This window comes from Danio aesculapii, chromosome 1 (assembly GCF_903798145.1).
Source record: "Danio aesculapii chromosome 1, fDanAes4.1, whole genome shotgun sequence".
Taxonomy (NCBI): Eukaryota; Metazoa; Chordata; class Actinopteri; order Cypriniformes; family Danionidae; genus Danio; species Danio aesculapii.
The window spans coordinates 38,028,967-38,044,341 of record NC_079435.1 but is presented as its reverse complement, the minus strand read 5'-3'; the positions used below and the strand labels follow the sequence as shown (position 1 = coordinate 38,044,341).

At 36.9% G+C, this 15,375-nt stretch overlaps 1 protein-coding gene across 1 annotated transcript in view; it reads right to left on the bottom strand.

The window, feature by feature from the left end:
* The window catches only part of adgrl3.1 (adhesion G protein-coupled receptor L3.1), a 217,182-nt gene that overhangs the window by 27,884 nt on the left and 173,923 nt on the right, over nt 1–15,375 (bottom strand). Inside the window, exons 13-17 of the mRNA XM_056459942.1 lie at nt 15,110–15,315; nt 14,834–15,010; nt 10,483–10,692; nt 6,431–6,651; nt 421–487 (exon numbers count right to left, since the gene is read on the bottom strand). Coding sequence (XP_056315917.1) covers nt 421–487; nt 6,431–6,651; nt 10,483–10,692; nt 14,834–15,010; nt 15,110–15,315 — 881 coding nt within the window. The remainder of the gene's footprint in view (nt 1–420; nt 488–6,430; nt 6,652–10,482; nt 10,693–14,833; nt 15,011–15,109; nt 15,316–15,375) is intronic.

Below are 15,375 nucleotides of genomic sequence, written 5' to 3'. Positions count from 1 at the left end.
TCAAGGCAAAAAACAACCATAATCTGATGATTACGTTTCCAGTAAATATAACTATTCTCCATGTTAAACCTTTGGTTATTGGATTTTCTTAAGTGTCTCTTCTGTGGATCCTTATTAAGGAAATTTTGGAGCATTACTAATAGGAACCCTGCTTAAAAACTACAAATAAACAAGCTAGAAAAAGCTAATTGAACATTTCACTTCACACACACATTCCTTATTTCTCTATATATAGCAGTGGGGATGCTCATCTTGTCTTGTGGGGTGACTGTGACTTTTCTGTAATTGGGAAAATGCCCTCGACAGACCATTATCTGAACCCCCCGTGTGGACGCGCGTGTGGGTGTTTGTGCCAGGGTGGAATTGGCTTTGCTCTATCGTTCTTTAAACCCAGTGTGTGTGTGTGTGTGTTTAACTCACCATGATGATGAGAGTAGCAGGCCCAATGAAACTCCAGATAAAGTAAGTATCTAACCTGAGCCAGCACCTACAGGAGAAAGAAAAAGCAGGAGAGAGAGATTTTCAAATGAAAGTAATCTCCAAGCTTGTCCAATTAAAATCAAAGCGGGTTTAAGTTCCAGAAAGCAAAGGTGTTTGGTTGATCATTGCATTCAGAAAGGGCTCGTTGCCCACGGAACATTCAGAGCCTCAAGGGGTGATTGACAACCCAGAGCTGAATTATTAAACTCTTCATCTCTGCTATACTGAAATCACCTCTACAGCCCAGCAGGAGTGGAAGTGTTGGACTGTGTCAGTGTGTGTGTGTGTCAGTCAGACATGCTCCCTCTTTAAAGAACAGATACCATATGCTAGAGAATGCAGAAACCAAATAGGATTATAAATATTTTAGGAATTTCAATTCATGTGCGCTGGGATTAGGCCATGCAGACATGCTTCTTTGTGCTTTATTTGAGCTCTTACCAGCCTGGCACTGATTTCACCAACCATCTGCCATAAAAACACCTTAATTTATGCTCCTTTCCACCTTGGGGACATGCTCTTTACGGTTTCCATGAAGGCGTAGGGATGATTTAAAAGTGTGGGGGCCATATTAAGGCTTGAACGGCTCTGATTATCTGCCAAAAAGTGGGGGGACAAAGTTCTAAAAGTGGCACCTGCATAAGGATCCATACGCTCCAGCTTAGATCTCCACTGTTGGCTCAGGTTTACAGGATCTGCAGTAAACGGTGTTCCTCTCCTTCCCTCCCTCCCTCCCTTCCTCCATTCAATTCTTGTTTTAAATGAGCGTGACCTAATTCTGTGGTCTGGTGAGACTGTGTGCTTGAGTGACCACCACTTATTCATATGCCACATTCAGCATCTCATCTTTAAATGATGATTTTTGCTAAAATATTTATCTGAGTGAACATCCCTCACGGCTGTGTCTGGCCACTAACTGCAGTAATGCCAGCTGAACAGTTTTCTTTATGAATATGAATTAGGGCAATTTCACCAGTTTGCCCATTTCAGATCTCGCAAACACACAGGCAACCTTCGGTACAACCTGATCTGATGCGCTTGGCACTTGCAAAACATTTTGCTGGAGTAGACAGCATTAGGAGGATTTCTGAATTGCTCCACTTACTGATCTCAAGTCATTTTTTGTGACTTACTGCATTTAAAGAGAGGAGCGTGTTTTGATTATATATTTGTACACTCAAAAAAAATGCTAGGTTGTCATAACCCAGCGTTGGGTCAAATATAGACAAACCTATGACAATTAAGCATAGAGCGTACAACATGTCTTTAAGTATATTCATATTTGGTGTACACTACCTGACAAAAGTCTTGTCACCTATCTAAGTCTTAGGAACAACAAATAATAACTTGACTTCTAGATGATCATTTGGTATCAGAAGTGGCTTATATGAAAGGTAAAGGCCTCTAGATTACACTTATTTTACCAAAATAAAATATGATCATGCCTTGATTTTTAATGATTTAATTAGGACAGTAAGGTCTGACTTTGCTTAGACAAAAGTCTTGTCACTTAACAGAAATAATGTACAGTATATAACATAAAGTCATGGTGCAATGGAAAAAGAATGAGCTTGGAGGACTGCATCCATACATCTCTGCAACGACTCAAATAACTTATTAATAAAGGCATCTGGAATGGCAAATAAAGTGTACTTGCAGGACTCCCAGAGTTCATCAAGATTCGTTGAACTCATCTTCAATGCCTCCTCCTTCATCTTACCCCAGACATGCTCAATAATGTTCATGTTTGGTGTCTCAATCCTAAAGCACCTTGACCTTCTTTGCTTTCAGGAACTTTGATTTGGAAGGAGCGCTGTCCTGCTGAAGAATTTGCCCTCTCCTGTTGTTTGTAATGTAATGGCAGCACAAATGTCTTGATACCTCAGGCTGTTAATGTTGCCATCCACTCTGCAGATCTCTCGCACACATTGTATGAAGTAGAGTAAGACCTCAATTCAAACTAAACTCTTACACAGGGATATTTTTTAAGTCTATAGTATTGAATCAAGCTACATATCATCCAAATTGATCTGAACAAAAAAATGCAAAAGAATATATTTTGAAGAAAATATATGCATTGGAAATCTGCATCCATTGGCTTCCATGATATTAAGTTTTTCATACTAGGGATGTTTGGATACAGATTTTCAGCATTCTTCAAAACATCTTTTGTGTTCAACAGAACAAAAAAAAGGACAAGTCAAGGATGAGTATATGACAGAATTTCAATTTTGTTTGTGTGAACAATCACTAACGTTTTAATTTAAATGACCTTATCTGTCAATGTGATGGCACTGAACTGAAGAGCCTCTGCAGACAAAATTATATTGCTATCATTTTGTTGTCATGTTGTTATTTAGGAGTAAACATGTCAAATAAATGTACATATTCATCTAAACATCGCTCTCAGCAATGTTCTGTGTGTTTATAATCACTGTCTTGCATTAATAGTATTTTTAATATTTTTAACAAACAAACAAACTCAATTTTCTGTGAATACATCAGAACACACATCAGGTCACATTCAGCCTATTGTACAGTATGTTATGTTTGTTTTTATTGGAAGCATGGACAATAAGTTGCTGGCTACAGTTCACCTAACACCCACAAGTGTCCTCAATAACAAGCGTTTCTGACTCCCCCCATGAAGCTGAATTGACTGTATGAGATTTAAGTCATGTTAAGCTAGCATTCATGAAGTCATTTGCCACAAAGCAGCCATGATTTTTTCCAAAGTGACTTTTAGGACAGTAATTGCAGAGCCATTCCCCCTTGAGCAGTCTGGTGTGATGAGTCCCTTTCAAGGACACTGCACTAAAATAATCCTGAATCACTAATTCCTGGGTTTGAACCTGCAATCTCTCGGAACCATTAGGCAGCACTGCTAGTAGTAAGAAAGCTGAGTATTTGCAAGCCAATTTAGAAGCCGACAGACACATTTGGACATTACTCTAGTGATAGACCAATGCATTGGCCAGACAGATTAACTGGCTGAGAGCTGTCTTCGCTTGGCCAATTCAAGTGTTACCTCCCCCCTGTGTCAGTCCCAAATCTACCGAGAGCTGTCAATGAATAATGAGCAATATCTCCTTTTTTTGTTATTCCTATTAGATTTTTACAAATGTTGTGTGGAATAGCTGTGTAACGCAAGTTCACTTTTAATTATGTAGGAGAGACTTTTTGAGTCAGAAGTCCAGTGTTTCAAGCCCTCTTCAGTTAGAATGTGGCCCTTCAAACTAAATGCTATATTATGATTTTGTAATAGCTGCTAATAGAACACAATAAAACTCTCTGGCATATACTATATACATAACTAATATAATTAAGGAATGATTTAGAAAAAAAGTTGACCTGCATCAAGACAATAGTATTTTTGGTAACCCTTTATTTTGATGGTCCAGTTGAGTATTAGTAGACTGTCTGCTTAATACCTGTTGATACTGTTGCTAAACAGACATGTAACTGACTATAAGAAACTTGGCAAGTACATGTCTACTTACACTAACACTAACCCTAACCCCAACCTAATAGTCTACTTATAATCTAATGAGAATTAGTTGTCATGTAGATGCAATGTAACTTAAATTCAACAAACAGACCATCAAAATAAAGTGTGACTGTATCTTTATCTAAATTTCATATCTAAGTTACCACATTATTCTGATAAGTAAATTAATAAACCCTTTTCCCATATATACAGCTGAAGGCGAAATGATTATCTCCTGTGAAATGTTAATTGTTTTGTTAAATATTTCACAAGTGATGTTTAACAGAGCAAGGACACCTTCACAGATTTCCTTTAACAATTTTTCTTTTGAAGAACATGTCATTTCTCTTAAAGCAGTTTTTTTTGTTTACAATTATTTTTCACCTTATATTTTATTAATATTATTTCCCCCTTTATATTGTTTTTTTTTTTTCAACTGGCTACGGAACAAACCACTGTTGTCCAACGACTTGCCTAATTAACTTAACTCACCTAGTTAAACTAATAAACTTAGGTAAGCCTAATTGTACTTTATTCTTTAAAGGGTTTTTGTCAAAATTGAGATATTCCCATATTCTTATTAAATGACAACTTATTTACAATTTAAGACCTTTTATTAAAAAAAAACAAAAAAGGTTTTATCTACAAAGTCGAACTCTAGCTTGGCTCCATAAGATTCTTTCTTAAGATTTCGAATGCATGCACAAGGACCAATCAGGAACAGCTTTTATGCTGGATTGCTCCGTTGACAGTGGAAAAGACCAGAAAGAAACACAAAATTGTTTCTTCTCAAAATTGAGAAGAAACCTGAAACTAAAAAGATGTGTGTAAATGTGATGATTTAGAAGCATTTTTTTTTTTAAATTGAGATGAAATCTTTAATTTGACATTGTTGAAAAAAAAAAAACAGTTTTTAAAACAAAATGTATATATTAAATGTTAAATATATTTTTCTTTGTGTATATATATAGTCAGTGAAACATTTTAAGTGTTTATTAAACTCATTTGCTTATTGTCTGTTTTCTTTTAAAGTCTTTCAAGAGTTCACACTTAGCTGATAATTAGTAATAAATAATGTTTGGCATGCTGTCCCGGGAGAAAGCCCTGAGCTCAAAAGATCCTCAAGCCCTGGGCTCCCTCTCGTTTGCAGGGCGAGAGGGGAGTTTGAGCTCAGGTAATTCTCAAGAATGAGTGTATGCTACTGGTGAAATTGGTCTATGGTGCTGATTTGGTTTAGTCAATTTACTTATGTCTCATGTTTTGGACTGTGGGAGGAAACCAGAGAATCCGGGGAAAACCCACGCGAGCATGGGGAGAACATGAACTCCGCACAGAAATGTCAACTGGCTGGGTAAAGACCCGAACCAGCGACATTCTTGCTGTGAGGCAACAGTGCTAGTCACTGGGCCGCCATGTTGCCCTATGGAGGAAAAAAAGAAGGTCAGGGGATGGAAGGGGGAATTCGTCAAGACGAAGATGACTAAGGTAAGATGCTTTGGTTTTTATACTAAGTTAATGATTGGTGAATCATACGTTAGCTAAAGCAGGGCCAGTCATGCCAATCATAAGCACATGATCCTCTCGAAATTACTTTATAAATAAACTTCACTTAAATTTGATATTTAGCCTTGAAGGGCAAATACTTAATTTAATTCATGGGGCATATAGTTCCATAAATATAATTCAATAATTCATATAAAGCATATAATTCAATAAATATTACCATATTACTTGCATAAAATTAACATCTGCACTGGACAAAATATTGTCATAGTCTTGTATGCTTAATCTGAACAAGAAAAAAATATTTATCGTAAAACATTAAATAAATGTTATAGAGAGCAAAAAAATACTCTCTCAAACATCAACATATTGTTACAACACTAATTTTTATTTTTTAAACTAAATTAATAAGCACACTGATTGTATTTCTTTAAAAAGTAATGCTTCAATGTATGATCTGCCAGATAGAATTTTATAATTCCAAGCGAAAAATGACTTGTTAGAGTTAAAAGGTTCTATCTACCATTTGCCCTGTTTATTTTACCCCAATTAGCAAATTGAAGAAAATTTTGATCATTTACATTTGGAGTACATTTAGGGTCTCTGTAATGTTAATGTATGACAGAGAACTGTTACACGCATATTGTTTGCTGTATGGAATGCAAAAACTTTGAAGCTCTATCTTATAATCTATCTTAAAATCTTTTAGAATGCAGATAGAACCTTATAATTTCATTATAAAATATAATCATATTATAAAATTTCATATTATAAAATTTCAAAGGAGAGCTAATAATTTGGCCTACAACTGTCTACAATTTACAACTACAGCTAAAATTTTGCCTTCTGTTCAGAAATTTCTATTTTCCTAACCAGTGATGGTGAGATTGTTCAAAAAGTGTGACATTTAGTCCCTATGTAAGCATTTTACCATGGGAACTGAATCTGCCATTTACTTACACTCTTTCGGTGCCGTAGCTGCGGTAGTCCACAGCAGCCGATACAGCTACTATGACAGCTGGCACTCCATATCCTGTGAGATAGAAGTACTTGGTGCGCGAGTACTCGCTCTCGAACACTTCCACCAGCATGATGTACAGCTGTACGCCTTCCAGAAACATCCACGTAAATGCAGCCAAGAAGAAGAAATGCAGCAGGGCCGCAAACACAGCGCAGACGATCTGTAACAAAGACATACACACTGAGCACAAACGCTGCTCAAACTATCTAGCCAGTATCTGTGTGATCTGTGACTCGCTGCTTTGAGCATTAACCGTCTGTTCTGTTATCACTTCAGAAATTTCCCGACGGATTTCCAACATTTTATCTTTGTCATTTTCCATTTGTCTTTGCTTATATTCTCCTGTCTCCCTCCCTCTCTTTTTCTCTCTCTGAGGACACAGTGAGGTTTTTGCGATTAACGAGAGGTCGAAGATCTTCTCCATTTCTGTAATTAACAAGAGTCAGGTGCCCAACTTAACGACTCAATGAATTATGTGTGTTTGACAATCTGCTTGTTAAGTCTGACGTCATGAGTCACACTTTCTGCTTCCAAATGCTCTTTCTGGCCATGTCCACATGCACATGGGTATTTTTATATACGTTTTATATACGTTTAAACAAAACTGTCTAGATGAAAATGCGAAAAACGTATTGTGATGCACTGACAAGGGCATGCCAAATCAAAAAAGGCAAATGCTCTTGTTTTAGTGGCCACACTAAGCTATGTTTCAGCTATTTTCCCATCCCACTATTTTTATGAGCATTTTAGAAAATCGCATAAAAAAAACATTTAATGGAAATGTCAAGATGCACATAAATTTTGAAAAAGTGCCAAAGAACTTGTATGCCTCAACTGAGTAGGATAAACTTTTTTATCTGATAAGAAAAAATGAGCATATGTTTTACACAGCAGATGCCTTTTCAGCTGCAACCCAGTACTGGGAAACATCCATACACACTCTTTCACACACATACACTACGGTCAATTTAGTTTATTCAATCCACCTATATTCACACTGTGTCAATTCACATGCAAGTCTTTGGACTGTGGAGGAAACCCACGCAAACATAGGGAGAACATGCAAACTCCACACAGAAATGTCAACTAGCCAATCCGGGATTTAAACCAGCGACCTTCTTGCTAAAGGGCAACTATGCTAACCACTGAGCTATCGTGTCGCCCCACAATGGAAACACATTTACTGAATAAATTCTAGCATGTGATTCAAAAAAGTAATGAGATTTTGTTTTTACAGATCCTGTGACATGCATTGTGAGATGGCATTAAAGGTGCAGTAGGTGATCTGCCTAAATACCGGTTAGCATAATATCTTTCAAATGCAATCCCTCTCCTGTCGTGAAATCGTGAACGCGCACATTAAAGATGACAGAGACCCACTAGATCATGTTATGTCATCAGTTAGAAAACTTTATATTACTTTATAATACTGCAATTCTGAATGATAAACTGTATTATATCTAGCACCTTTTCAGTTGTGTAGTTAGCAAGCAAAACTTGTCATCACTCTCTCATCAGTCTCACTCATCAGTCTCACACGCTTTGTCATAAAGCAACTGCTGTATGCTTAGTGCTTGGCGGGCGGCGTGCAGGAATTATACTGATAACTAAGCCACACTTAGGCCCAATCCCAATTCTATTTTTGTACCCCTACCTTTTCCCCTTCGCCCTTAAAACCAAATGTGAAGGGGAAGGGCTTCAAAGTTTACCTCTAAGAATTGGGACACCACTGCACACGTCATCATATGTCATCGCGATCTCTTGCTTCATATGAGATCGGACGATCGCGACTGCTGTAGATATTCCAGTTGCATTATTTTTTGGTATTTATCTTCAGGAAATCACTGAAGGAAAATATTATGTTATCATAACGATATAATGTGGCAGTAAGATCATAATACTGTGCATTTAACACAGTGGCCCTATTCATCCATGTAAACACACGAAAACAACAGTAACATTATAGCAGACACTAGAAAGGCCATTTCCAGCCACTAGACTTTTCTGACAGGGTATTCGAGAGTCATTGAGTGTCAGAATGTTGTGGAACGGCTATACAGGAGTTTTGATTATGGATTATAGATTGCAAAATTTAGCGGTTTTTATTTTAGCGGGTTTTTTTAAAAAAAAAGCATGACAGTAAAACACAAACGCGTTATGAATATTAAATTATTATTTTGTATAATATATCATATTATTATGATATATTAAAACATGTGTTTGTTTGTTGTACAAATTCGTAAATAATAACAAAAAATACTAATTTATGGATCTCTTTACTTCCAGGTTCAGCAATACTGCCATTGTGGCTGGTGTATTCTGGGAAATTTACCTCTTGGTTTCAAGTGTGATCCTGAAAAATCTTCGTTCGAAGGGCTATCTACCTCTTCCCCTTAGCCCTACGCCTTCAAGCTAAAGAGAATGGGACACCCCTACCCCTTGACAAGAACGCGCAAAACGAGGGGTAGGGGTAAGGGGAAGGGCTGAGGGGTAGAATTAGGATTGGGCCTTACATGCTATTTTAGACGGAATATTAGACGGAGTAGCATGGTAAACAGTATAGGGAGGCTGCTATTGTTCAAGAATGAACCAATGCAACTTTACATTTACATTACGTCATTATCGATGCTGTAAAAGGCCTTATGAAATTGAAAACAGTCACATCAGTCACCGGAAGTTTTCAGTGTCTAACCAACACTTCTGTGCATATATGTTAACCCATTCGTAACAACAAAATCTACATTAGCTTTGCGTGACTAAAATAGTTTTAAAGCATAACATTACCTGTCTAAATGAAATAAAGAAATACTTCAGCCATGGTGTCATCCTTCCTCCAGAGTGCAAAAGCAACTCCAATATTGATTCAGTATTTGTTTTTAGCGATGTTACTCGTGTCCACGTGACCGCGGCCCGCGTAAACGCGCATCAGCGAATCTGCGTGAATGGGTACGCAGTTGATCAAATCTACATTTGCTGAGAGACTACTACTAATCAGAATTATGAGAATTATCAACCCGACAATATTTAATTGGATGAACGCCTTATGAATTGGCCTTATGCCTTACCCAGAATATAAAAATACACAAAAAAAAAAACATTTAGATAATTTACTTGAATAATTACTATTGGAATGTGAAGAGACTTTCAACCAGCACAAGAAAAAATGTTTCTCAAAACAATCACATACTGCACCTTTAATGGACAAACCAGCAAACTGACCACATTATAAACATCTGAAATGTTTTTTTGTTCATTCGAAAACGCCTTGCCAAACTCCGTCATCAAAGTGGTTCAAAATTATTGCTTCCCAGAACTGTCTTGAGTCTCTAAAAGCACCGCGTATTTATTGCGCGTCATCTTCTTAGGTGCAAGTAACTTATTGAACAAAAGAAAATAAGGCCTACAGTGGCTTCTCCTATTTTAGTAAATTTTATTTTTCTTTCTGATATTTAGTGCCGATTTTGTTGTTTGCAAATGTTTTATTGTGTAAATGTGATATTCCAGTTTTGAGCACAAGTCTAATTTGCATATTTGGATGGAAACATAGCTAATGTTACAAGAGTTTATGAAAATCTTCATCTGAGCAGAAGTTTCTGTTTCAGTAACCTGATTTTCGCATAGACGAACGACCAAACTGTGTATAGAAAAAGCAATTTTTTATAGAAACTGCAGTTTTGGAAATAACTGTGTTTAAGTGGACAGGATCTCAGATGCTAAAAGTGTGAAAACAAACAGTTTTAACATACCCTCACTGTGTGACATGATCCTATTGATAATCCTATCATCATTGTAAAGTTTTTTACAGTGATTTCATCTTTAAAAAATTATCAAACTTTATAAAACATTCACACCAATAAATGTAAAATATAAACACCATAAAGGGCTATCAAGATTGAGCCCCCTGGACTCGGAAACAGTATTTCACACATCACAACTGAACAAGCGGATAAGCGTAAATCCCTCAAGTGTGTAAATGTGAAGTTGATCTTACAGGCTGGTCTGCACGGTTGATCCCGGTGAGGAAGAGGGTTTCGGCGATAAAGAGAGAGATGCAGAGATTCTTGTGGATGGTGTTCCTGTCGCTTTGCAGACCACGGAAGAAACAAAAGGTGAAGATGCAGATGAGCAGGCAGACTAGAGACAGCAGGATCCCCACCCACGTTATGACGTCCAATAGCAGCTCATGCACCTGGTCTGCTTTCTGAAAACACAGGGATGAAGGAGAGAGGCATGTTTGTCAAATTCTATTATAACCATCTACTATTCAGTACAAACCTTCAGGCTGTTTATTAGCAACATCATTTTACAGTTGAAACTGTATTTGTAGTAGAAATCTTATAAATTACTCATGTATTTGATGAAAATACACTAAAAATATTATTATTATGAAATATCATTAAATTGGGGTGACACAATAGTTCAGTGGTTAGCACTGTCGCCTCACAGCAAGAAAGATGCTGGTTCAAGTCCCATCTGGGTCATTTGGCATTTCTGTGTGGAGTTTGCATGTTCTCCCAGTGTTCGCGCAGGTTTCCTCCGGGTGCTCCGGTTTCCCCCACAGTCCAAAGACATGCACAGTAGGTGAACTGAATCAACTGAATTGACTGTGTGTGAATGAGTGTGTATGGATGTTTCCCAGTACTGGGTTGCAGAGTGAAGGGTATTTGCTGTGTAAAACATATGCTGGATAAGTTGACAGTTCATTCCACGGTGGTGACCCTTGATTAATAAAGGGACTAAGCTGAAGGAAAATGAATTAATTAATTGATTACCATAAAATTTTATAATAACCGTTATGTGTTGTTACACAAAACGTAACGCATTCTGTCAATGAAAAAAGATGGATTTTCAGTAGTCAGTACTCAGTTTTCAGTGTCACATGATCCTGCAAAATGATTGTAATATGCTGCTTTGGTGCTTAAAAGGCACTAATTTTATAATGTTGTCAATTCAGAGAACATCTGTGTTCTTATGATTTTGTATATACTTGACTATTTTCTTTGTATATACTTTCTAATTCTTTAAACAATCCAACCTTTCAAACCATACAATAAATAAACGAAGAACATAATTTATTTAAAACTGATTTTTTAAACTCTATTAGGTATTATTCATTTCTAATATGTTTCATTGTAATTTGAACATTTTAGCTGTTGTTTTGATTCTGTTAGTGCTTTTTATTACTTTGCATTTTGATTTGACTTAGTGTTCAGTTATTCAGATAATTTATTTGAACAATAACTCTCTTTCACAAAAAAATTAAATTAAGGATTCTGTATAGGGTATGTTGTTGCTAGCCTGCTAAAACACTTAATTTTATTCCTAGAAAGGAAGTTTTTTTGCTGTTAGAGTTCAGACAGAACACTGCACTCATGTGCTCTTTACAGGCCCGGATGGAATATGCAGAACTTTTTAACAATTTCTGCACTGATTTTGGAGGAAAATCTGCACAAACTGATAAGCGCTGATAGTACTATACTCCTATTTGCAGCGGAAAGTCTTATCAAATAAATAAAAATATTTCATAATTGAACATAATGTTTCACTTGGTAAATGGCGAGCATTCAATTTCTGCTGTGCCACAGATTGCAGGCCTGGGTTTGCGGGAATGGCCCATTCATTTCCACGGCAGTGAGAAATTTGGAGCACTGCGGTTATGACAAGACTCAGTGTTCAGTGAATGTGCGCAGTCAACCCTGCACACACACAAGTGCACACACACTAAATGGTTTTATTAATCATTCATACATATATGCAACATCCATTAATGCAGCCTCAAGGGTGTGGGTCCAAATGATGTGTGCGCGCATGTGTGTGTGTGTGTGTGTGTGAATGTTTAAGGTCAATCCTCCCCTCTGCACACAACATTTACATTTATGTATATCCTGACCTTTTGCCTTTACGTTTTGCACATAAATCATTTCTCTAGTCTACTGCTGACATGCACACACATGTGCACAAACCCTATGTACGTACAATACATTAGTCCACACTACAATAGCAGTTTCACATCTGTTTTGTCATTTTATTCCTGATTTTATGTGCCTGTGTGTGTGTGCGATGAATATGAGTGTCCTGTCTGAGATAACACACTGCCCAAGGCAAGAGCCCAGTGGCTTCAGGAGAGCTGTGAGGTCTCTCTTAGTGCTGGATGACGTAACCTATTGCAGTACCAGTGAGTGCGGTTCAAACTTTTTTTACCGGTCTGCTTGTAAATCTTAGGTTCATTGTAAAGTATTCTCAACAGAACTGCTGGAGAAAATTCTGTGACCACAACTTCGCCAGGCCATAATAATCAATCTGCAGTACTGTATGCTGTGACCGCATGGATTTCAGTTTAACCAGTTCCCATCCATTTCAATTAAAACCTAATTGATCACGATGGTCTACCAAGTCCACTTCTGCTCTAAATGATCCTTAATAATTAGAAAACCACAGACAAGCTAATAAAGAGCTAATAATGCAAATTTACAAAACACGTTAGCATCTTAGTGATTAGGGTGTAACTTGCTGTTGATAGTCACCTATAGCATAGGTGACTTTTTTGATGACAGATTGACACGTTTAGTATGTGCAAGGTAATATTTACAACATGATCTCCTTTAATCTACAGGTTCAGCAAACTTCACAATGTTAATGACGTATGCACTCAACTCATTTGAGCTGACGCTGTTTGTTTACTTTTTATATAAGTGTATTTGTTCATGTTGGCTCCAGGATAAACCATGTGTGACTCATATTCTCTGAAAAGTCAAAACTTATTGATCGCCCCCTGGTGGCTGGATGCAAAACAGGCAATAATGTGGGTTGAGGGAGTATTTTGATACCTCTTAAATCACAGACAGAGGCTAGACAGAGTATTTTAGCTGCAATTTGTCTACAGTGGAGACGTCTCATCCATCATTTATTATAGTCTAAACCATTTGCAGAAGCTGTGGATTAAAGTTAATAATGGTTTCTAGCTTCAGTTTCTCTCTCGCATAATGTATTGTCAGGAGCCAGGAGGCTCTAATCTTATTTGATTTGCTTGTTTTTGTTTTCTGAGCGTCAAAGTTGATTTAAGCTGAATTTTTAGCCACAAAAAACTAATTATAGTTTGTCATCTGTAGTAGGCAGTTATAGCTGTAAGTGTCCTTCAAAGTGTCAGTCAAAATATTTCTGTTACATCCATTTATTTGAGTCAATTTTACAGTTTTACCTTTTACTCTTTACTCTAAAACAGGCGTGACCTGACATTTTCTTATTAAGGACTAAAAACCAAACTTAATTGAGGCTAGTGGACTGAATGTATAGTTGACATGGGTGATTTCCTAATTTATTTTAAATGTTTAAAAATGATTAGAAAACACTGCTTTATATTAACGAATACAGTAATATAATTTACTTATTACAGTAAAAACAAAACAATCTAATTTATAACAGAATTACACTAGCTTCTGCCTTGATTTGTTAGCCGATGTCTTCTGCATAGTCCTCTATCCGTCAAATGACAGTTTTTACAACATTTAATTGAAACATTTAATTTCAGTTAGATTTTTTTGTAGCTCAGCAATAAAACAAACAAAAAAGGTTACGTCAAATTAGAAATGATGATCTCTGTGTTAAAAGCATTCACCCCAACCCTCTTCATTATCCTCACTCTCCTCTCAGATGGGATGGTGGGCCAAATCAAAGGTTACTTACTTTGTTACTTACAAAGGACCTACTTTGGGCATCTTTGCTCTAAAGCAAAAAGCATGCTCTAAGCATCTAGTTCAATGACAGCATTTCAGCTGATGCTCATGTGCAAAACTGTGCTGTTAAAGCCTCAGTTGAATTTAAAAGTAAACAGAAGTTAGAAACTGAAATACAAACAACAACAAAACAACAAAATAAATAACAAATAACAGCTAATTAAATATTATTAAATGCTAATGCACCAAAATGTTAAAGTCCGCATGAACGTGAAGTTTCTGAGACTTTTCTTTCAGTTTATTGATGCTCTTCCAACCATACCTGATGTAAAAATACGGATACGAATGTGAAAATAAGGGATATGCCCACCATAATAAGGGATTCCCCCGACCCCCCTTACTAAAACAAAAAAATATTTTTGTATTATTAACTTGCACAGATTAATAGTTCACCTATAGTTTAATAGTTCACCTATATACCATAACAATGTGCGCTAGTGAGATAAAGATTGTAAATTTTGATTTCACACAGACTTTAATCTGTAACAGCTCAAATTTTAAAACTCACGTGATATCTATTTATTATAACTTATAATTTTGCATTATAATTTTTCTTTCCATATTATAATCATTCGTACATAGTACAGTACTTAACACTGTTTAACATACCTTCACCTCCACATGGGCCATAAGCACAGCAAAATTGGTGAGGTGTGTGCAGGAGCAAGAGGTGTGGGTGCGGTTGGTGCCCAGCAGTCTGCAGTCCTGGGTGGACCAGAATCCTGTCATGGTGCGTTTAGAGTAACTCCAGAAAGAGCAGTTGGGATTGAAGTTCTCTTCCGACTGCTGGAATGAAAACATGCACATCATTCTCTTCATTATAATCATGGAAACACACTTATAAAGCAGATCCACAGAAGAATAAAATGTAAGCCATTATAATACCTGTATGTGCTTGACAGTGAAGACCACAGGTTCAGACAGGTAGACCTTGTTACTGTCTTTATTAATGGCTGCTGTAATAACAGGTGAGTTGACTATCAGGGAATAGTTTGGATAGGCAGCTTCGCTGCCAAGACGCACACTTGCATTCTCCGTGGACAAGTATTGGCCAAGGTTCTTATAGAGAACCAGTGCCATACGGATCTCACCTACGGAAGAGGAAACACAGAAGCAGTCAGTCTGGAAGCGTCAGTATGGGAATTAAATGG